The sequence below is a fragment of the Molothrus aeneus genome, chromosome 7 (genome assembly GCF_037042795.1).
Source record: "Molothrus aeneus isolate 106 chromosome 7, BPBGC_Maene_1.0, whole genome shotgun sequence".
Taxonomy (NCBI): domain Eukaryota; kingdom Metazoa; phylum Chordata; class Aves; order Passeriformes; family Icteridae; genus Molothrus; species Molothrus aeneus.
Window position 1 is genome coordinate 4,951,365 of NC_089652.1, and position 21,555 is coordinate 4,972,919.

At 43.0% G+C, this 21,555-nt stretch overlaps 1 protein-coding gene across 1 annotated transcript in view; it reads left to right on the forward strand.

The window, feature by feature from the left end:
• ERBB4 (erb-b2 receptor tyrosine kinase 4) overlaps positions 1–21,555 on the forward strand; it is a 590,120-nt gene that overhangs the window by 548,386 nt on the left and 20,179 nt on the right. Inside the window, exons 21-25 of the mRNA XM_066553839.1 lie at positions 8,929–9,084; positions 12,135–12,210; positions 14,200–14,346; positions 16,219–16,316; positions 16,790–16,960. Coding sequence (XP_066409936.1) covers positions 8,929–9,084; positions 12,135–12,210; positions 14,200–14,346; positions 16,219–16,316; positions 16,790–16,960 — 648 coding nt within the window. The remainder of the gene's footprint in view (positions 1–8,928; positions 9,085–12,134; positions 12,211–14,199; positions 14,347–16,218; positions 16,317–16,789; positions 16,961–21,555) is intronic.

Here is a 21,555-nt window from a genome sequence, read left to right on the forward strand (position 1 = left end):
GCAGAGTTTGCAGTGTTTGCACTGGGGCGGTGCTTGTCCTGAACCTGAGGGAAGGCTGGGCTTGTATCTGTTAATCTGGAGGTTCTTTATTAATAGGCTGCACACTTCATTGATTTTTAATTAATTTCTGAAGAGACACAGAGGATAAGTGCTGCAGCCCACAGACATCTCTGTACTTATTGCAGTCCACATCTCTATTGATTGCCTGCCTAAGGAGCAGAAGTAATCCATTTTAAATACACTTTCTTGGAGAGGCTGAATGCACTGCACAATGCTCTCTCCTGACTGTAATTGCATTGGCAAGAGGTCAGGGGCTGGCTGGGGGAGCAGCAGCCCATTGTTCAAGTCTGCTGCTGTGGGCTTCCTTCCAGGAGAGCCAAGTGATCTCCCTGCTGGGCAGTTTGGAGCTGCAGGATCAGGAAAGTGCTCACAGCTCCCCCGTTCCAGCTGCACTGCGAACTCCTTTATGGGCTGCTGTTGGGAGGAGCTGGAGCTGGTCTGACTGAAGCAATTAATGGGAGGGAGAAGAATGGCATTCAAAAAGCCTGTTCAAATGGATAGCTCTCTTTGGTTGCCACTTGGGAAAGCATCAAACACTTTCCAGGAGTGCATGATCAACTGGGGGCTGAAACCTGAAGTCTCTGAGCACTTCCCAAATCAGAGGACAGGTGAGAAATAGATAAATTTCTGCAGGACTTGGATGTCAGGTATTCCTGAAAACCTTTATTTCACTCCTTCCCAACCCTGATTCAATCCACTTAAACACAGCTGTATTTCAGATGCTCAGTGAAACTGTCCATGTAATTCATATAGTTTACAAATAATCTGCAGGAAAAGCTAGATAGATTTGAAGATCGTTTTCTGTAAATGGCATTCAAATTATTTGTACAAACACACAGATGGGATTTCTGCTGTCTTCTTCAGGCCACTTCCTCCAGAGACCTCTCCATTAAATCTCTATGGTTCTACTACAGAGATTCCTTCTGCTGGCATGAGTAGCAAAGCCATGATTTGCTTTTGAAAGAGCAATTTGAAACAGCCTTTGTCATCAGGGCTGTGATCCTGCCAGTCTCTGAACTGCACTTGCTTTGCAGTAAATGTTATTGCCCAGCAAGGAGAGTTTTGCAGCAGTAAGTTTGTCATTTAGGCAGTTAGTTCTTGTTTAAAGGCCTCTTTCACAGAAACAAGGTGTTGTTGGTGCAGTTGCAGCCAGAACTGCACTGCTCTCTACACTTATTGTGAACCAGCTGCAATTTCTCTCTCCTCTTTGGGCTGCAGCCCCCTGAGCTGTGGTTTTCTTCAGAGCTGATGGGAGAGCATCCTTGTCCTTTTCAGCTCCTTGGGAATAAGGGGGAGTAACCTAGGCTGGGCCACCTGGGCTGGCTGAAGGGCTAGCACAGCCAGCATTTGCCTCCAGAATGGAGAATGGAGCTGGCACAGGAGAGCACCTTGCACCCAGCTGTCTGAAGAAAGCACCTGAGATCATTGCAAAATGGAGATCAGACCCAGCTCCACAGCTCCCTCCTTCAGGAATCCCACACTTGGCTATGAGCTTTGCAGCAGCTGCACAGATGTGCCTGTTGATGGGACCAGAACTCAGAGCCATGTCCAGTATGACCAGCATTGAAATAAAAACCTGGCCTGCATCTCATTGCTTATACTACTTAATAGATTTATGTGACATCTTCCATTAGAAGAAGGTGAAGTGCTTCAGAGACTCGTCATATTCAGCACCACCTAATCCAGAAAGCTGCATCATTTCAGGGAGCCTGGGAGATAACTCATCTTTCCTCAGGAGTTCAAAGGACATGTTTGATGCTGCAGTGGAACAAACTCCCCTCCTGGTGTTGCCTGAGGAGCTCCAGCACCTCCTCAGCACTGAGAACTTGATTTCAAGGGCCCCACAAGCTCAGAATTGAGAACCAGTCAATTTAGCAGTGACCCACTTATCTGTGCTGTGAGGGGGTGAGATGACATTCCTGAGATGTTAATTTAGGATTGGAGTGGGCCTGGGCCCATCAAGATGTCTGCTCAGTCCAGTCAATTAAGCATTGAAATGTCATGAGCTTATGAAATTGCTTCTCCTCTCAATTCTCTCCACTCTTTCTCCCTTTGTGAATCACCTGTCATTTTGGAATAGACTGCATTTTTCCTGTAATTCTCATCTCATCAGCCTCATAGCCTCTTTCCCTTCACTTTGGCTTCTTGAGTTTGTTTCGACCTGTTGTGCTTTAGCACCATCTTTATTTTGTGTCCTGGATGGAGTTTAGTATTGGAGTAAATCAGGCTTTTGCACTCCTATTTCTGGAACAGCTAAACTTGCATGGTGCAAAGCAAATATCTGGTGCTGAGTTCTTTTTATCCAGACTTGTTCTTTTGATGTGCAACTGGCACTTTTATATTGCCACAGGTAGTGTGTGTTCTCCTGTGGTTGGTGTGGAGCCAACTCATCCCAATTTTGTGCTTCAGCTGAGCCAGCCCATGTGTGAGCAAGAGAGAATTTGTATTTCTGGGTGAGCCACATGGAGAGATGTAAGACTGACCTGGGTTCCAAACATCACTGCTATTTTCCTAGCTCAAGGTACTCGTGCAGGAGTTGGGTTTTCTCTGGTTGCCTTTCCATAGGGACAATCATCCAGCTGCACTGGGAGCCCATCTCTTGAGCTAAGTATAGATAATCTTCTGTGTACTCTGGACTCTTTAGTCTGAAAAGATTTAGCAAAGTCACAGCAGGACTGTGAGGAAAATGCTCATGTCACAACTGCTCAGATGGCATACCTGGTAGAGTTTCTGTCATCTTGTCCTGCTCAGGTGGACAGGACCAAAGCAACTGTAGGCAAATCCAGATAGCTGTATCAGCTTTGTGCATCTGAAGATGGCCAGAGCTTGAGATAAAAGCACTTTTACCCTGAGATACAGCTTGCTACGCATTTTAGCACATTGCTTCAAACTCAGACTGAAGGGAAATTAAACCTTGAGAGCTTTTCAAGTGAGCACGAGATGAGAAGGAATACATGACTATCACATCAGCTTTCTTTGTCTGCCCTTTACCAAAGAGAGAGAGAATAACTCACCCTCTGTAACTGAATTAAACTCCTGAATATTTGGGCTTTCAGGACTGGTTCTCCCTTGCCAGCTCCACCAGGGCTGGCAGAACTGCAGACCTTTTCAGGAGCCCTTGGCAGGTGAGCTTCTGGAGGTGTGCTTAGCACGAGGGGTGAGTGAGTGCCCAGCTCAGACTGGTATCATTCCCCCTTCCCTCCCCTTGGCTGTGATGTGACCTCCAGTTCCAGCTCCCAGCCCACCCAGGACATCCCACTGTGGGAAATTGGAAAGGTCAGATGATTTCCAGAAAGCTGGGAAAGCAGGCCTTAGAAACAGAGAGAGCAGAGAAACTTAGAATCAGCTGCAGCTGCAAAGTCTGAAGGTAGAAACGTTAAAATAGTACAGCAAGCAAGGACAGGAAAATAGTTTGAGTTTTAGGCTTGGCTAAGATACTTTAAGACTGCAGGAATATATGCTTAGTGAGATAGTAGAAGGTTATAAGCTTAATAATGAAGTATTGTGTGTTGTTAATAGAGAGCAGACAAGCAAGCATTGTGTGAAGCAGGTGTGTTTGTGCTTTTCGTAATTAATTAAAACAACTGTCTGTGAGCTTTAGCAATGTGCTGTTGGCTGGGAAGTTTTTTAAATGCTCTGTAACAAAGAAATCTCTGACTGCTGCTGGCAGGATTTGAGCTTTGCCATCTTCCAACTGTCTCAACCATGTAATGAGGCTGATGCTGCAATAAAAGCTCAGGGAATGAACCCCAGCAGTCCTGTCCTGTGAAAGGGGAAAAAACCCCACAAGCCAACACAAACGGTGCCCCAAATGGGCAAGGATTCATTTAGAATGTGTGCTTAGCACAAGGTGTGAGTGAGTCCCCAGCTCAGGCTGGCAGCATCCCCCTTCCCTCCCCTGGGCTGTGAGGTGACCTCCTGTTGTATTTGTAGGGACTCCCATGGCAGGGAGGAAGGATGCATCTGACTCCATGTTCTCAGAAGGCTCATCTATTACTTTATTATGCTATATTATATTAAAGAATACTGTACTATACTAAAGAATACAGCAAGGATACTTACTGAATGCTAAAAAGCTAATAATGAAAACTCCTGACTCTTTCCAGAGTCCTGACACAGCTTGGCACCAATTGGCCAAAGAGTCAAAACAATTGACAGCAGAATCCAATGAAACAATCACCTGTGGGTAAACAATGTCCAAACACATTCCACATGAGCACAACACAGGAGAAGCAAATGAGATAAGAATTGTTTTCCTTTTCTCTGAGGCTTCTCAGCTTCCCAGGAGAACAATCCTGGGCAAAGGGATTTTTCAGAGAATGTGAATGCCACACCTTCCAGTGCCAGCTCTCAGGCCAGCCCAGGACATCCCAGCTCTGCAGCTGAGTCAGGGCCTTGCAGCAGAGCAGTGTCAGTGTTTCTGTCCCACAGCTCTCCCTGGAGGAGCAGCTGCCTGCCTCAGTGTGCTTGCTTCTGTCAACCAAGGGCACAGTGTTTTCCTTGAAAGTGTATTTTTAGCCCAAAGCAAAATGACACCTTTTCCATGGGGTGGGCAGGGGAAAAGATGATCATTTGAGGCTTTCTGCAGTGACTCAGATTGTTAAGCAAGCCTTGAGGTATTAGGATGGTAAGAGAGCAGTCTCCAAGGCTGCAGATTAATGTCCATGAGAATTGAGCTGGGCTTGAAATTTTCTTCCTTCATGTAGCTGAAGAATGAATTTGATGAGTCTGCCATGTGTGCTGGCTTTAGTGGGTGGAAGTTATTATTAAAAAAAACAGATTGCTCTTAATTCCTGGGTGAGATAAGATCAACATGCTCTCAATTTAGGGAAGCAATTATATTTAGTGTAGAATACAAATGAAGAAAGAGTATTTATAGGGGGTTTGCTGTGGGCTAGTATTGCTGAAGATCTTGGGGCAGGTGAAGGTCTTTATACTTTTTAAATTTGATTTGTTCTTGCAAAGTGATGTGTCGTGCAAGACAGAAGACATATGTTAAACTTCAGTTAGTGATTCAACACACTTGAGTTCATCTCTAGCAATTATCCCAAAAGGATTTTGATTTAATGACTTACATACCTGTTTGAATTCTGTCCTGAGTAATGAATGTATTTTTTTTCTGGAGATGAAATCCAGGCACTTGAGGGAAAGAACTTTCAGGCAGGACTTGCAGGTCAGAGTTGGGCATTCCCTGCGCAGTAGCTGCTGCCACTTCTGAAACAAATCTAGAAGCATCCTCAGCAGGGAGGTGGGACTCCAAAAAGTCCAGGAAAGTGGAGGAAGTTAAGTTACAGCATCTGGAATAGTCTGTGCTCACACCTCTCAAACTCTGAGCTGTACAGATGGAGGCTCTGCTCAAGAGCTTCCCCCAGAAACTGGGAGGCAAATTACAGCAGTAGCAGGAGGTAACACTGGTTATAATAAAGTAAGGGAACAGCAAATTCAAGGCAGATCTCAAAGCTATGATTTGCCAGAAAAACTTCATTTCCTTTTTTAAAAAATCCTTTTATTCTCCTATTTCCTCCACCAGCCCAGCTTTGGTGATACTTCCACAGCACTGGAAATCCTAATGCTTTATGAACTTAATTTGATGTTTTCTCCACTGTTCAGCACTTGAGATGATCAGGAAGCTGTCCCAGATCATTGTCTTCTCTTGTGCCATGGGATTTTTGACACAAAGTCTCCTTTCCACTGTCCCACTTGTATTTATTGCCAGAACATTTTCTCATTTTCAGGTCTGATACTTTTCTTGTAAAAAGCCCAAACCTGACTGTACCTGAAGTGACCATTCCAAAACTGTCACAGTGCCAGAAAACTTATAAACACCCCTTAATAAAATCGCAGAAGATGTTTTTTCGTGGCTCTTAACAAATAACTTTTATTCTGTTCAACTCATAAAATGTCCTCCTGGTATTCTCTTGTGGCTTTTTTGGGTGGGGATGCCACCAACTGTGTATTTTTTTATCATACCTTGGTATCATATTGAAAGATTAAAGATTCACATAGAGCTTTTTTTCCCTGCCAGGTTCAAAAATGTCTTCAGATAGTGCTTCTCTGCACAATATATGTTTAGACAGTGTTGCTGCAGTGAATACTGTAGGATTCCCTTATTTTAGATTCTTTTCCTTCATTTGGATAGTCTCATTTATTGGAATTACATATATATATATATGTGTGTGTGTGTATATATATATAATATTATTTTATAAATAATCTAATTTATATATTTTTGTATTTATATATAATTTTTATATTTTATTTTAAGTTATATATATATAATTTCTTTTAATATATTTTTATACATATATATATTCTTTTATACTTCTGCCACCCACATTTGAAGCTTGTTGATAGGTTATCAGGAAATCAAGCATGTTTCCACTGGGTATTCCCAAGAGGATTTACATTTTTGCAGACCATGGGCCCTGCTGAGGATTTTGTAGCTGCCAACCAACCCAACAGGGGGGCTGGTTTTGGCTTTTAGGTAACACAGGTGGGAGGCAGCCCCAAGAAGGTTATTCCTGCAATGATCCACAGGCAGTTATTTCTGCCCTCTTTCTGGGCAGCTGTGGTTTTTCACTGAGCAGCAGTGAAAGTGTTGGAGGTTACACATTTTTCTAGTTCTTGAAAAAGCGTGAGGTTAGGATGAATAAAATAGAATCTTGCTAAAATGATGCTAAATGATAGCACAGAATTGGAATAAATGGAAATGAATGAATAGAATAAACAGTGAAACATCCTAAAGCTTTGGCTTATAGGTTTGAAAAAATGCTTGAAATTAGAGACAGTGAAATAAGACCAAAGAGGCATGGTTAGGAGTTTGGTTGTTTAACTTTTTCAATGAAGGATGGTTTTGCACACCTCACCATCCATCCCTGCCATCATTAACTAGAAACAGGAGACTGAAGCCTTGGTACAGCTCACCTGTTTTGATTTTACCAAGACAAATCCTGTGTTTTCATTTTTGGCCAAAAGCAATCTGCAGCATTTTCATATTGTTTCAATGCTGATAGGTACAAGTTAATCTATTAAAGAGTATCATTTTATTTGGGCCTGATATATTCTGATGCCAGCAGAATTCCCTGATCAGCTGGTATGAGGGTGTGATTCTTGTGTGATTCACAGTTGTTTAGCCCATGAGATTTATTTGTCTTTTAACCTGATGTCAAAAACCATTATTTTTTTAAAGACTTACAATTCTGATGGTCAAAAGCCAAAAATATTGATTTACTCTTGGCAGGAGGGTGTGTTTGCTGTGAGTAGCAGTGCTTCTAAAGAATAACTTCAGTTGCTTTATGCCAAAGAGCCCCTGTGTCCTCTTTAACAGCCCTTCACGTTGACTGCATGAAATACTGTTTATGCCAAACATTCTCCCACTTATTTTCAAAGCTTTTACTGGTGTTTGCATTGAAATCTTTCACCTAAAACCAGTTTAGGGTTCTATTTGATGCTATTTTGCAGATACATGCACTTTGATAGAGTCCTAGAGGTGGAATGGACCTTAGGGCCCATCCAGTGCCATCCTCTTCCATGGGCAGGGACACCTTCCCCTATCCCAGGCTGCTCCAAACATGTTTTGGTGTTTTCTGCTCCAAGCCCCATCCAGCCTGGCCTTGGGCACTTCCAGGGATGGGGCAGCCACAGCTTCCCTGGGCACCCTGTGCCAGGGCTGGGTCCACAGACCATGGGAGGCAGCCTGTGTGGGAACAGGTACCTGTGATCTCCTCAGGCTGCGGAGGGATAATCAAATCTGGCCCATGGCACTGAGTAATCTGGTTATTTTAATCACTGCATGTGACTCTCTGAATTATCATCTGTATTATGGGATAATATGATCTCTTTGGAATTCAGCAATGACTTTTTAAAAATTATCATATATATTATACAGAGCTAATATATTAAGAGATACCTTAAAGGCAATTGTCAAGTGTGTGATTTCATCTCTAAGTTCTAATAATGGTGGTTAATGTCATAAATGCCTTTTAATGAAATTATAGGCTTGTAACCCTGCCCAAGTATCCTTTGTGTTTTATATAATTAATCAGACCAAGCTTTGGTGTTGATCTCAGTGTCACAAAGCATGGTGCAAATTTCCATATGCTGGTGGATGGTTAGTCTCCCATCAGAATAAGAATAAGGTTAAGGCCAGGCAGTTTGAGTATATGTTACCTTATCTTTAAAGGCAGCTGGATGGGCTTGTTAACAGAATATACTTCTAACAGAATATATATGCTCATAAAAAAGGGCCATTGATCTAATGCCTTATTATAATACTACAGGCAATATTTTAAGGGAGTGAAAAGGTGAGGGAGTTGCAGCACTTGGAATAAAGAATTGTTTTCCTTCTAATCCACTGAGGGTAGGGAAAATTTGTGACCAACTGAAAAACCATTTGAAGATGGACAAGAATCTTTGTCTTGAATTAAAGACACTTGTCTGGAATGTGACAGAGCTGGGATTGTTTCCCAGTGTGATCTGATTTCTGGGGAGCTTTGGCTAAATTGATTCTTTTTTATGGTCATCACATTTCCTGTCTGAAGAACAAGGACCATAATATTTCTTTTCTTTGTCTCACATTTCCAGGTTTTAAGCTTGCTGAAGCAAAAGAGCTATCTATATATTATTTTATTGGGTTTTTTCTCTTTGGTAATTGAATCTTACAGAATCATTCATACTGGACTAACTCAAGGTCATCTAATCCTGCCTCTGTTCTGAGCAAGAAAACTGTTGAACTTCTCCCCTCTAGGCCATTTTCTCATTGTAAATACTCATAATTGAACCAGCCATTTTGCATGTCACCAGTGAAAGTTAGCTCTCCAAAACCATGTGAGGCTAATTAGCATTATTGTACTATTCTTCTTCCTTCAGGGAATGATGTACCTGGAAGAGAGGAGACTTGTCCACAGGGACCTGGCAGCCAGGAATGTCCTGGTGAAATCACCAAACCACGTGAAAATCACTGACTTTGGCCTGGCCAGGCTCCTGGAAGGGGATGAAAAGGAGTACAATGCTGATGGGGGCAAGGTGAGCACTGAACATGTCTGCAGGTAAATCTGCCATGCTGTGACAAAGCTCCTGCAGGTCCTCCTGAGGTTGATGTGCCCCTGTGGGACTGTTGTCTGTGTGAGTCTTGTCAGTGACTGAGCAAAGCCCTGCCTTGCAGAAGGACTCTGTTGTGAAAGCACACATAAAAGCTGCTCGTTTTTTGCACAGTGAGCTTTTCCAGGCACTGAATTATAATATCAAAAGCAGTTTTCACACTCAGAATTAGGGGGTTTTTTCCACATGTTCCAGGTGTGTTTTGAATACTTTGGTTCAATGACTGGTGGATGTTCTGGGGCATTCCTGCCCAGCCTGTTTCTCTGGCCAGTAGGCACCTCAATAACATGCAGGCCCATTTTCCCAGACAAGTAATTTTTGTGAAAACAAAAGGGAAAGCCACAGAACATGAGAATTTAGCTCTTCTATCACATTGGAAGAGCCTGTGTAGTTATGTCTTGTGTCCACCTCTCCAATACCGTGCTGAATGCCAGGCCACTAAAAGCCAGCCTGAGGATAATTTTCAAACCAGATCTTTTCTCCTATTACTTTCCAGCAAACCACACCATGGCCATGTAGTGCCTTACCTCATTTCTGCCAATTTCAGATTAATGCATGATAAAATTCAGGAGGCAGTAACTACATGGTGCTTCTGGCTGCTCCCTAAACATCTTGAAATTCCCCATTTCAATCTGTCAGAGAATCCCAAAGGATTTGCTTCACCTGTCATTCCTTTTCCTGGATGTTCAGTTTGCTTTCTGTGGTTTTTTGGGCTCACTCATGCCCTTGTCTGGGACAAACAGCTGTTCCAGTGTGTGCTGCTCTCTGGGATGAGCTGCTGCCTTGTTTGTGTGCCTGCTGCCCTTGGATCACCTGGCCAGGTGTGGGGAGGTGATCAGTCAGGGAGGTGAAGAGCTTGAGAGGAGCCACCAGTGCTTTCCCATTCCCCCATGGGAAGATACCTCCTGGCAGGGAAGGTGAGATTTTGGCAGCTTCCTCTGGTTTCCTTCATTTCTGCAATCCTCTTCTTGGTAACCCCTCATCCTCTTCCCTCCATCTGACAGTGAATGACAGTATAAGAGTTCCCTGGCAAACCAGCTGTTCCCTGGCAGCTGTGTCTTGGACTTGTTAGCCTGCTGAGAGCTCTGGAGCAGGAATTAGGGCAGATGTATCAGTTCCCAGGTCCAGAAAAGCATCCTGTGAAATCAGTATTGAGAGCATGCTAAGGGAGGTTCAGACTGGACAGTCAAGTAGTTGTCAACAGAGGTGGTGCAGTTTCTATCCTGGAAGGTTTTCAAGTCCAGACTGGACAAATCTCTGGCCTGAGTAACTTGGCCTGAACCTGCTGAGAACCTGAGGTGGGACTAGAGGCCTCCTGAATCACTTCCAACCTGAGTTATCCCACCATGAACAGGGCAGCTTTGCTCCTTCAGCACCTGTTCACATCTGGGATACAGTGGGAATGAAAGCAGTGCACTCCTGCAGAGTTCAGTGGGGTAGGATGAACTGTCTTTGCCAGAGTTAAGGCAGCCTTTATTACAAGGTGCTATTTTTGCCTTAACTCTATAGGTTATGTTCATTAGTGAACTTCATGGAAGGTAGTTTCATAAGGTTTGAATGAAGACACATCCTCTGCTTTTACACCCACCATCTGTTCAGATTTTGCCTGCAGTTACTCATCCCTTTGGTTTATTCCAGTACCTCTTCCATAATTCCAAACTGGAGGCAACCTATAGGTGTCCCTGCCAGGTAAAAATCTCCTAAATGTTTGTCCTTCAGAAATCCATGGACTGCAGGGCTCTGAGGCCTTGTGAAGGCTGACCTAGAACAGAAACTAGACAGAGTTAAAGAATAAAGCAGGGATTTATTAAAAGGCCTCAATGGATCCACCTTGGGCAGCACAAGAGCCCAGCCAGGGCTGCACCCAAGATGGACCAAAATGGTCACAAAATGGACAACTGGTCACAGGGTCTCTCACTTTTATAAGTTCTGGTCCATTTGCATATTGGAGTTAATTGTCCAATTACAGCTTTAGGTTGTGAAGTCCCATCCTTCTTGTTTTTCTCTCTTGGGTTCACAGTTGTTTGTGCTCTTGGGCCTGAGATTTGGGTCATGTGTCCTTGGTCCCCAGCTAGAGAAGGAATTGTTTTGTCTCCCTGCTCTGTGAAGAGAGCTCACCATGCCCTACTATGGAGCTCAGAACTACACACTGAAGCAGCACAGAGCCTGAAAACTACAGAAGCTAAAACCTGAGGCATCAGCTATGCCTGCTGGGCCCAGCTCAGGAATGGGAATCACCATGAATCCCATTTTAACAGGAACTCAAGAGGATGGGCTGGAATGCAGGAACCAAGGTTTGGTTTGCCTGCACACCCTTCTGTCAGAAGAGATGATTCACTGACACAGCAATGAATGTAGGGCTGCTGATTTAGTTTGGGGAGCAACTTTTCCCACTGCTGTGCTCATACAGAGAGCTGGGATGGCTCCTGGGATGGTTTCTAACAAATATTAGAAGTTAACAAGAAAGCACTGCAAATTCTCTTCATTGCCTGCTTACCATCACAATGATGATGATGATGGGGATGGTGAAGTGTTTTGGTCCCTGCATTGTAACCTGGCCTCATCAGAGAGCAGTTGAGAGAGCAGTGTTGCTATCTCAGATTGCAGAGATTGCAAACTGTAAAGGAATAAAAGGTTCTGCATTCCACCTTCTCTGCTGCACTTCAGATTTAGGGGAATTACGTGCAATTTCTGCACTGGTCCCTCTTTATGAAGGTTTGATGAAAACACAGATTGTTCCATTACTTCTGAATCAGTAAATATCACAAGTTCTGCAGGTACCTGGTTCTTCTTTCCTACCTCCACATTTTATGAGGCACAGCCCCATTTTAGAGGTCAGGAACAGCCATTTCCTCTGGGTTTTTTTCAATCTCACATTGAAGGAGGCAAGGAGAAAAAGTTGTATTCATACAGGATCTGTTTGTATTGTTTTAATAATGTATTTCTAAGGTTGAATTTCTCTTGTCCTTCCCTAGATGCCAATTAAGTGGATGGCTCTGGAGTGCATACACTACAGGAAATTTACCCATCAGAGTGATGTGTGGAGCTATGGTAAATCTGCACGTGATTAGTTTCAAAAGTTGTGTCTTTTAAAAGCATTAAAGCAAGTTGTGTTAGTATGTTAAAGATATCTTTTTTCTTAAAGGAGTTAATTCCAGAGGCATTTGCTCTTCAGGTTTTGGGGTTTTTGTTCCTTTAAATGTGTAACTCTAAGCAGCAGTTGTTACTGTCTCCTGTGTTACTGCCCTGCTCACTGAAATATATTATCATGATGTTCCCCACTGGGGTGAGTACCTCCAGGTCTGGTCTGGTAGCACTTTGGCTGATTATTATGACAGAAGAAGACTTCTTTCAGCTTAGCCATGGATTCATAAAAATACAGCTGCAGGTCACAATTTTCAGCAGTCTTTGAAAAGCTCAACTCTAAAAGCCAAGAATGTCAAAAAACATTTCCAGGCTTATGGGACTTTCTCTACCTAGAGTCAGATAAAAGGGAATTTGTCATAATACAGAGCAAATATGGCAAGAGAAAGAAAAGGAAGAGACAAGCTCTCCAAACTAACTAGAACAAGCATCTATTTAATTTCACAGATAACTTGGGAATTGGTGAGCTACACACACAGAGAAAGTCATATTTGAGAAATGAGGTGTTCCTTCAGTGTTGCTAATGGTGATTCAGATGAGCTGTTTGCCACATCTGCTGAGGTCTCTGCCTGTTTATCTGGTACAGCTATTACTAATAAAATCATGTATACCTTTGTAAATGGAAATTTGCAGCAGTATCTGGGGCTATGGAGTCCTATGTGCATGTCCTGTTGCCATATTATTCTGAGCCAAAAGGGTGTGCAGCTCTATTCATTACTCACTTTTACCTGTGGGTAGCAGCAAAAGACACTGTTTGCTGTGGCTGGGTAGCTGCCCTCTCCTAGTCAGCTGAAAAGAGCCCGGGAGAGTTCACTTGATCTTGTGAAGCTGCTCTTTCTCTTCAAATTCTGCATACCCTGGATCACTCAGGAGAAAATATGCCTTCATTTATGGAATTTATTTTAAATGCAGGAAGCCCAGAACATCTGTAATCAGAAAGGAAAAGACCATAAACAATTGACAGTAGTCAACAATATTAACAATAGTTATTTAATATCAGCAAGGAGAAGAATGAGGGTGAAATAAATGGGGTTTACTCATGTGGTAATTTTGCCCATCACTTTTCACATTAGCATGACAGTTGTCAAAATATGGTACTGATCTGAGGCATGCTTAAAATGACCTTTGCAATTCAAATAAAAGTTAAACAAAACAGTGTGAGAGCAGCATTTTCAATATTTAAGATTCTGTTCAGGCACAAATTCTTTTACTTATGCTATATGATCTTTATTTCCAGCTCTGAAGCCAAAACAAATCCTATGGCTTCTCAAAAAGAGAATCTTGGGTTTGCAGTGCAGCACTATCATAAACTCAGCTCCATGAGGTGATTTAAGGGAAGACATGGTAGCAGTGGCTGTGAATGGCTTGCAAGGCAAAGCCAATGACCTCATGTTACTCAGTGCTGTACCTTCATGGGAAGTTGATGCTCTAATTTAGAGAACATCTGTGCATTTTCCCCTTAAAATAATAGAGTACATCAGGCACTCATTTCCCTTTCTGATAAAAGAGTGTGATGCATTCTGTTGTTATTACACCCATTTACTTTACCACCCTTCATTTGCCTCAGACCTTTCTCATGTGCCTCAGGTCTATCATGCCATTTCTTACACCAATAAAAATGAGGGAAGTTGCTCTTGAAGACTACCACAAGGTGCTGTTTCACCATTTTCCAGAGTTAAGTGGCAGACTGTCATGGTTTAAGGCCAGATGGCAGCTGAGCACTGTGTAGCCACTTGTTTAACTCCTCCTGTCCCCCCTGTCCAAACTTCAGTGTTTTTCAGGCCTGGTGAGGAAGAAGAGCTTGTAGTCCAGAACTGGGCCAGGATACTCTGCTGGCCCATGTGAGGGAATCTAAGCAATGTGACCCCAAACACTGACACTCTCTCTTCTGCCTAGGAGTGACCATCTGGGAGCTGATGACCTTTGGTGGGAAGCCGTACGATGGAATCCCAACTCGAGAGATCCCCGACCTGCTGGAGAAGGGAGAGCGCCTGCCCCAGCCCCCAATCTGCACTATTGATGTTTATATGGTGATGGTGAAGTGTAAGGAATTGTCACTTCTGATACCCCTGTATTTTTGTAGTTTTTAGTATAGTTGAGTTGAGGATGTTTATATGGTGATGGTGAAGTGCAAGGAATTGTCATTTATGATCCCCCTGTGCTGGCTGCAAGAGGGACCCTGATTTAGAACATTTGCATAGGTAGAACTGGGAAACAGGGCAAGCTGCTGCCAAACAAAAGCTTCCCAAGATGCTGTAAATTCCATTTTAACACTGTCTGCACATCTTTTGCAGTTTTGCAATTGTTAGCTATGAAGGGCCCAGCTAGCTCAGCCTCTTATTGTCACCGTCATATTTCCTGAAAAATCTTTTTGCCCAGGATTTTCTCCTGGGAAGCTGAGAAACCTTAGAGAAAAATGAAAACAGCAAGTATCTGATTTGTTTCTTCTGTGTTTTGCTGTTTTAGAATGTGTTTGGGCATTGTTTACTAAACAGGTGGTTGTTTCATTGGGTTCATGTGTATTGTTTTTACTCAATGACCAATCACGGCCAAGCTGTGTCGAGACTGAAAGGAGTCGCGAGTTTTCATTATTATCTTCTAGCTTTCTGTCTAAAACCTTTTTGTATTTTTTAGTATAGTTTAGTTTGGCATGTTTATGTGGTGAAGTGTAAGGAATTGTCACTTTGGATACCTCTGTGCTGGCTGCAGGGGGGACCCTGGTTTAGAACATTTCCATAGGTAGTCTCTGGCAGAGCTGGGAAACAGGGCAAGCTGTACTGCAGCCAAACAAAAGCTTCCCAAGATACTGTAAATTCCATTTTAACACTGTCTGCACATCTTCTGCAGTTTTGCAATTGTTAGCTATGAAGGGCCCAGTTAGCTCAGCCTCTTATTACTGTCAGATGTTATCTCATATTCTTGCTGTGAAGTCAAAATTGTCTGATTGTTATTGTAAACCCTTGTCATTTCCATGACAATTGATTCTGATGTAAAAAAGATAGGATTAAAAATAATTATGGCACATGGATACCCAGCCAGAGAAGGCTGTGAGGAGAAACCCCATTTCCAAATATTGAGGAAAGAAATCACGAAGGTTTTATTGTTAGTAGAAAGAATGATGATTGAAATAGTAATAATAAAAAGTAAAATTAATAGAAGAAATGCTACAGAGAGGATTATTTTTTTTGTCATTCTTAGTCCAGTATAAAAATTTATGAATATTTTTACTCTAGTAAAAAAGGAAAAAAAGTCTGCACATGGTTTCTTCCAAGTTTTTTTTATCTCGAAGATACCCCCTCTAATGACAGTATCCTCCAAGGTTATGCTTCTAATTTAAAAAGAATTAGAAATATCTCTCTGATATTTCTGGCTTAATTTAAGTGAGATTAACATACAGACATCTCATCCATCATATATACTCTTTTCCCTTTTGCTTTGTACACAAAAGCCCTGCAAAAAAAAAAAAAAAGAAAGGACAACTAGAAGTAAATTAAGTATCTTCTGAAAACAGTTGTACTGTGCATGGAAGTGTGGGAATTAAATTGTGCAAGGGCTTTGTTGAGTGCAAAAAATGTCCCATGTGGTGAGACACATCCTTAATAAAGGTCAGTCAGGGCTGATATCCAAGTGTGCAAGGTGGAGAAAATTGCAAGGTGGTGCTGCTGGCTGTGGGACAGAGAGGAGCCCAGCAAATTAAGGAGAATTCCATGTAGTAAGGAACAATCTAGTCTGGCCAAAACCAGGTGTTTCCCCTTTTATGAATCATAGAATTCTAACTTTCCATTCTTCTGGGTTCTTTATTGCAACTTTTCTTTGGGCCAGAGCTATCAAGCACTTCAAACTTGTGCATTTGAAAAAACCAGAATTATTTCCATCCTTGACATTTAACTGTTTTCTTTCTCATCTTTCATCTAGGCTGGATGATTGATGCTGACAGTCGGCCAAAATTCAAGGAGCTGGCTGCTGAATTCTCCAGAATGGCTCGAGACCCTCAGAGATACCTGGTGATTCAGGTGAGCAACCCTGCAGCATCACAGGGGTGGGGAAAACAATTCTTTCTGCAGCACCCAACTCTTAGGGGTGTTGGCTTTGAATGTTTTGAAGTGTTACTCCCCACCCCTCCTATCTGAGCCTAAATAGCTGAGATATTTGACAAAATATGTCAGAACTTGGGTCAGAAACTGATCTTGTATGGGAAAAAGAGAGAAGAAAGAATAAAAGCTCTATCACAAGAATGCCAAAAACATGGTTTTGCTTGATTCATGCAGCTACTCCCTTCTTGTCATCATATTCCCAGTAAGAAAAAAAAACCAACAAACAACAAAACAAACCCACAAATTATGTGGATATAGAGCTTTTGAACAAACAAAGCAGCATGTGTGGTCCCTGCAGCCTGGCTGCCAGGGCATTAGGAAGGCTGAAATTCTCTCATTGGGAAGTTAATCCATCTTTTGATGTTTTTCCTCTCTCAATACAATCTGTTCAGGGAGATGATCGTATGAAGCTCCCAAGCCCAAATGACAGCAAGTTCTTCCAAAATCTTCTTGATGAGGAAGACCTGGAAGATATGATGGATGCTGAAGAGTATCTTGTTCCTCAAGCCTTCAACATTCCTCCTCCCATCTACACCTCCAGGACAAGAATTGATTCCAACAGGGTAAGAGCAAGCTCTGACAGAAAATATTGGTTATTATAAAAGCACAGGTGGAGATTTAAGTACACCAATCAAACAGAGGCCAGCACTGCCTTGGGAATTACAAGCTCCCTTTGTAAGGAGAGTGGCTATAAAAATGTTGTCACTGGGCTCCCTGTTCATTGTGCCTCAGTGAATTCTAAATTAATAGCCCAGCCTTGAGTGAACAAAGGCTCAGCTTGAGCTGCCTGTCCTGAAAGCACAGCTGAGGCTGCTGAAGTCAAGCAGGGCTGCATCTGCACTGTGATGTGGCCAGGAAGTGCACAGCCCTGGTGCTGCCATCCTGTTCACTTGGCAGGGCTGGCACTGAACGAACTGAGGGCAGCTGGAATATGCAGATAATGGAGCTTTTGTGAATGGAGGCAGATTTCCAAGCCAGCCCCTTTTCCTGTTTGCATGTGATGCTTTCATAGCCCCCCTTCCCAAATGTGTGTTTGTGCTGGGCACATGGCAGATGCTGGCAGGCTGAGCTGGGCACCCTCCCTGTCAGGGGAGGAAATGCTCTTCCCTGCACATGGGGACTTGGGAGAGTGTTCAGGGGAATTCAGCTCACAGAACTCCAGCCATCTGAGGGGTAGGGATACAATCTGAGCTCTTCCCCCAGACTTCATTCCGTGGTACTGAACGTTGCTGCCTCTCTGGGGCATTTCCAGTGGAATAAGTTCCTTTCTGGAAGTGTCTTTCTCTACTCCCTAACTCCTGACAGCTGCAGAGCAGTGTCAGTCCTGCTGTGGGAGCTCTGGGGTGTTGAATCCTGTCCTGCATGTCTGTGCCCTGCTGCAGGTGAGCAGCTAAGTCAGATGTCTGGAATCTGTTTTCCCTCCTCTGCCTGTTCCTGTGCTTGGCTCCAGCCTTTCAACATCTCACTTGCCACCCTTCTCACATAACTGAGAGCTGGTGAAATGCATTCATCATGTGAGGGCATTCACACAGGCATCAGCTGTGTTTTAACCAGGCACTTGTTTTCTCTCCAGCCTCCTTTTGGTCCAGAGTCACAGTTTAAATACTAAGTATAGTCCCTTTGAAATGCTGCTGTTATTCCTCATGGTTTAGACATCTTTTGGACATTTATCCTTCGCTGAGATAGTCCCAAATTCACACCCAGGTGTGAACTGAATACAGCATGTGAGACAGGGAAGAGGTGAGTGAGAGCCAAGTGTATAACCTGAGCCAGTGTCCATGCTCTGGCCATACCTGCAGGAAGCTCCTTGCCCTCTCCTGAGGAAATCAGGCCTTTCTGGGAATAAGGAAGACAAAATCTGGGTTTAATAGCCAGTTTGAAAGGAAATTGCTGCTGTTTTAAAGGCAAGGAAACTAGAGATGTCTGGATTCATGTAGCATTTCTGCTGCATCACTGAATGACAGTGAAGTAGGGATGAAGCACAATTTAGCACTAAGTGAGAAACTTTCTTTTTGTGACTACAAGAGTTAATTGATGGTAATCTGAAATACATCAGGTTTACTACTAGCTGTCTCTGGAGAGGTTGTTTCCTTTCCTGCCAGCTTCTGAGCAAAGAAGGGAAGGGCAGCAGTTACCTCTGGAAGGCACTCCCTGTCACAGGGATGTAAATCACTGGAGCTTGGTTTGCCCCAGTGAAGTTCTGCCTCTACACCAGCACAGGGCTGAGAGGGCAGGGTCTGACACAGTGCATTTGTTATATTCATACCTCTCCCATGTTTGCTGGAAACACTGGGACACATTTAAAGGAGAAAGGCTTAATAGAAAAATGTACTTGCTTTTACAACAGCTCCCTTTGCCCTCTGTTTTGGTACCAGCCCAATTGAGGAGCCCACTAGAGCTGAGGGGATTCCAGTGAAAATCCTAGATTTAATATTCTGAAAGATTTATTTACAGCATGTTATTTGGGCAGCCAGCATGGTCACTGGGATAGTCATGGAATGAAAACACAGGCATTTATTTCTAATACTATCATTAGTGGAGGTGTTGTTGTTATTACATGAAAATTTAAATAACTTTCACAATGCCTTTTACCAACTCCAAAGCACACCATCTCAGTTGCTTGCACACATGTGATCTTGAACTCAGCAGAACTGCAGAAAGAGACCCCAGGCCTCATTTTTGCCATACAGAGAGACTCCATCACATTCTTGACGTGACATCTCCTTTCCTCAGCTCACAATTTCCCATCTTGGTTTGAAACTGTGATTTGTACCACTGAAGACAGTGGGAGCTTTGCTTTGCAATTCAATTTAATGACAGTAACAAGACTGTATCCTCTTTTCAGTAACTTGCTGGCAGTTTTTCTCTGGCATTGTACAACGATCTAACTTTTAAACAAAGCTGGAATTACCTTTTGCCAAAAGTCTGCAGTTTGTGAGCCAAGCTGTCTCTGACCCAGATCAGACAGAGAAGTCCGAGAGGGCTGAGCTGGAAGCCCTGCACTCCTGGCTTCCTCTGCAGAGGTGCTTTCTGGAGGTGTAATACATGTGTGCAGAAAGCCACATACATTTCTGTTGCCTCTGTGAAGCAGTCAGTTTCTCAGTACATTGACTATTCTTTTAGTGAAGATTGATTTAAAGAAAACACAATCACCCCTTTAAGGTAATAGTGCATCTGCTGTGCATAGCTCAGTACAGATGGATGTCAGCTACAGGAGTCACATGGAATTGAAATGCTGTCAGAGCTCTCTGTCTGCACTTGTCTGATTCTGTCTGGGTGTTTCCTTTGGTTAGTCTCTGATTTATGCTTGTGCATATTGATATTGCACAAACTCATTAGGGTGCTGCTGCAGCCATGGACACCAAATGAAAGGATACAGCTCAGGTAGTTTGTGTTCACTATTTCTGGCAAATTGCATTTATGGGGAGATAGTGAGGCAGCTTGGTGAAGTTAAACACACAGACAAGAGCTGCATTTTCAGGGAATAAGAAGTATGGAAAATACTGTATTTCCCACCTTAGCTGCTCCAGTGCAGGTTTAGTGGCCAAGGAGTCCATCAGGGCACCGTGCTCTTTCTCTGTGCGGGCAGTGGTGGTTCAATGTTCCAGCAGCACAGCTCCTTGGGGACAGAGGTGGGCAGGAGGAAAGCAAGGAGATCATAAACCTTCTCACATATAAGCTTTGAAGTCAAGGAATATCATCATTGCTGCTAGTAATAAAGGGATGGGACTATTTTCAGGCTAAGAACCATTTATTGCTCAGATAAACATCAGTCTCAGGGGCTGTGGGATTTTAAGGGAGCAAGAAGTCAGCCATAGCTCAAAGTAGTCACAAGTTCTTTGTTACAATAGACAATATAGAACTTTCTACTCTAATGAACAGTTGCCACAAGGTGTATTTTGCTTTTCTAACCTATCACCTTTACTTATTCCTACTGCACTGTGGGTACTTTTGTCTAATAGGCTTTTTTCACACTTACACACATATGCTTCAATTATAACTTCTAAACTCTTAGAAGTTAGAACTTTCTTGTACTTATAGTACTCTCTAAGAACTATAAGTACAAGAAAATTTTAACAGAGTTCTCAGAACTCTCTTGTACTCTGTACAATCACACCTCTACATGATAAACCTTTCACTATCTTATCAATACAATTTCTACCTTAAGGTATATTCTTACTTACAACTATAGAAACATAAGTTTATGATTCTTCTACTTAATGTCTGTGTACTTTATTTTAAAATCAATTCAAGCCCCTTCCAAGGCTGCAGATTAAACTCTTCAGTATTTGTAGAAGTTTCTGTTTTTCTGACTCCCACAGAGGAACAAAGGAAGAACAGGAGCATTTACTTTCTCAGGAAAGCCCTGAAGTTTCCCTGTGGTGATCTGAGATCTAAATCCTTGCAGTTTTTGGTGGGAGAGGCACACTCCCACCCATGGGAAGAACAGAGCTATTTGGATGTGCATTAGCGCTGCAGCGCTGCAGCCCCTGGATAGAAGACTGGAGAGAGGGAAGGCTTCTGGGAAGTTGCCAGCTCCCCAGGAAGTCTCACATCCTTCCTCCTCCAGGGGTTACACAGATTTATGAAGCTGCAAGGCTCAGACACAGCTCCAGCATTTCCATGACATCCATGCTGACTCCCTGCTGGCATGTCCTTGGGACCTACCTGTGCTGCTGGGAGCGGAGCCCTGCACAGGCTCTGACCCTGGCCTCTCTTGTGAAGTCCAGCTTTTAAATAAAAATTAGCATCCTAAGCTAAATTGAATTCTTTCATTGGATCTGAAACTCTCCAGCTGCAATTTTGTCTCTGGCTTTTTCCAATTTTTATTTTCCACTGTCCAGAGATACTCCAGAAAAATAGAGTTTCAGAAGCTCTGTGCTTCAGAGAGATAAGCTGAATCCTCAGCAGTGTTTCCATGAGCACAGGACCCCAGCTAGTGCTCGAGTGTCCTGAATTCCCATCCATTAGATGATTCATTCAGGTATTTGTAACGAGTGCTGTCCTGTGTGTGCAGAGATAATGCTAATACAGCAAGCACTCTGTGTGCCCCACGACGCTTTTTGCTCTAAGTCCTTGGCTAATTCCTGATGAAAACTGTCTATACTGTTTATTGATGCTGTCCCTGTAATTTCATTCCATGCACTGTACATCATGG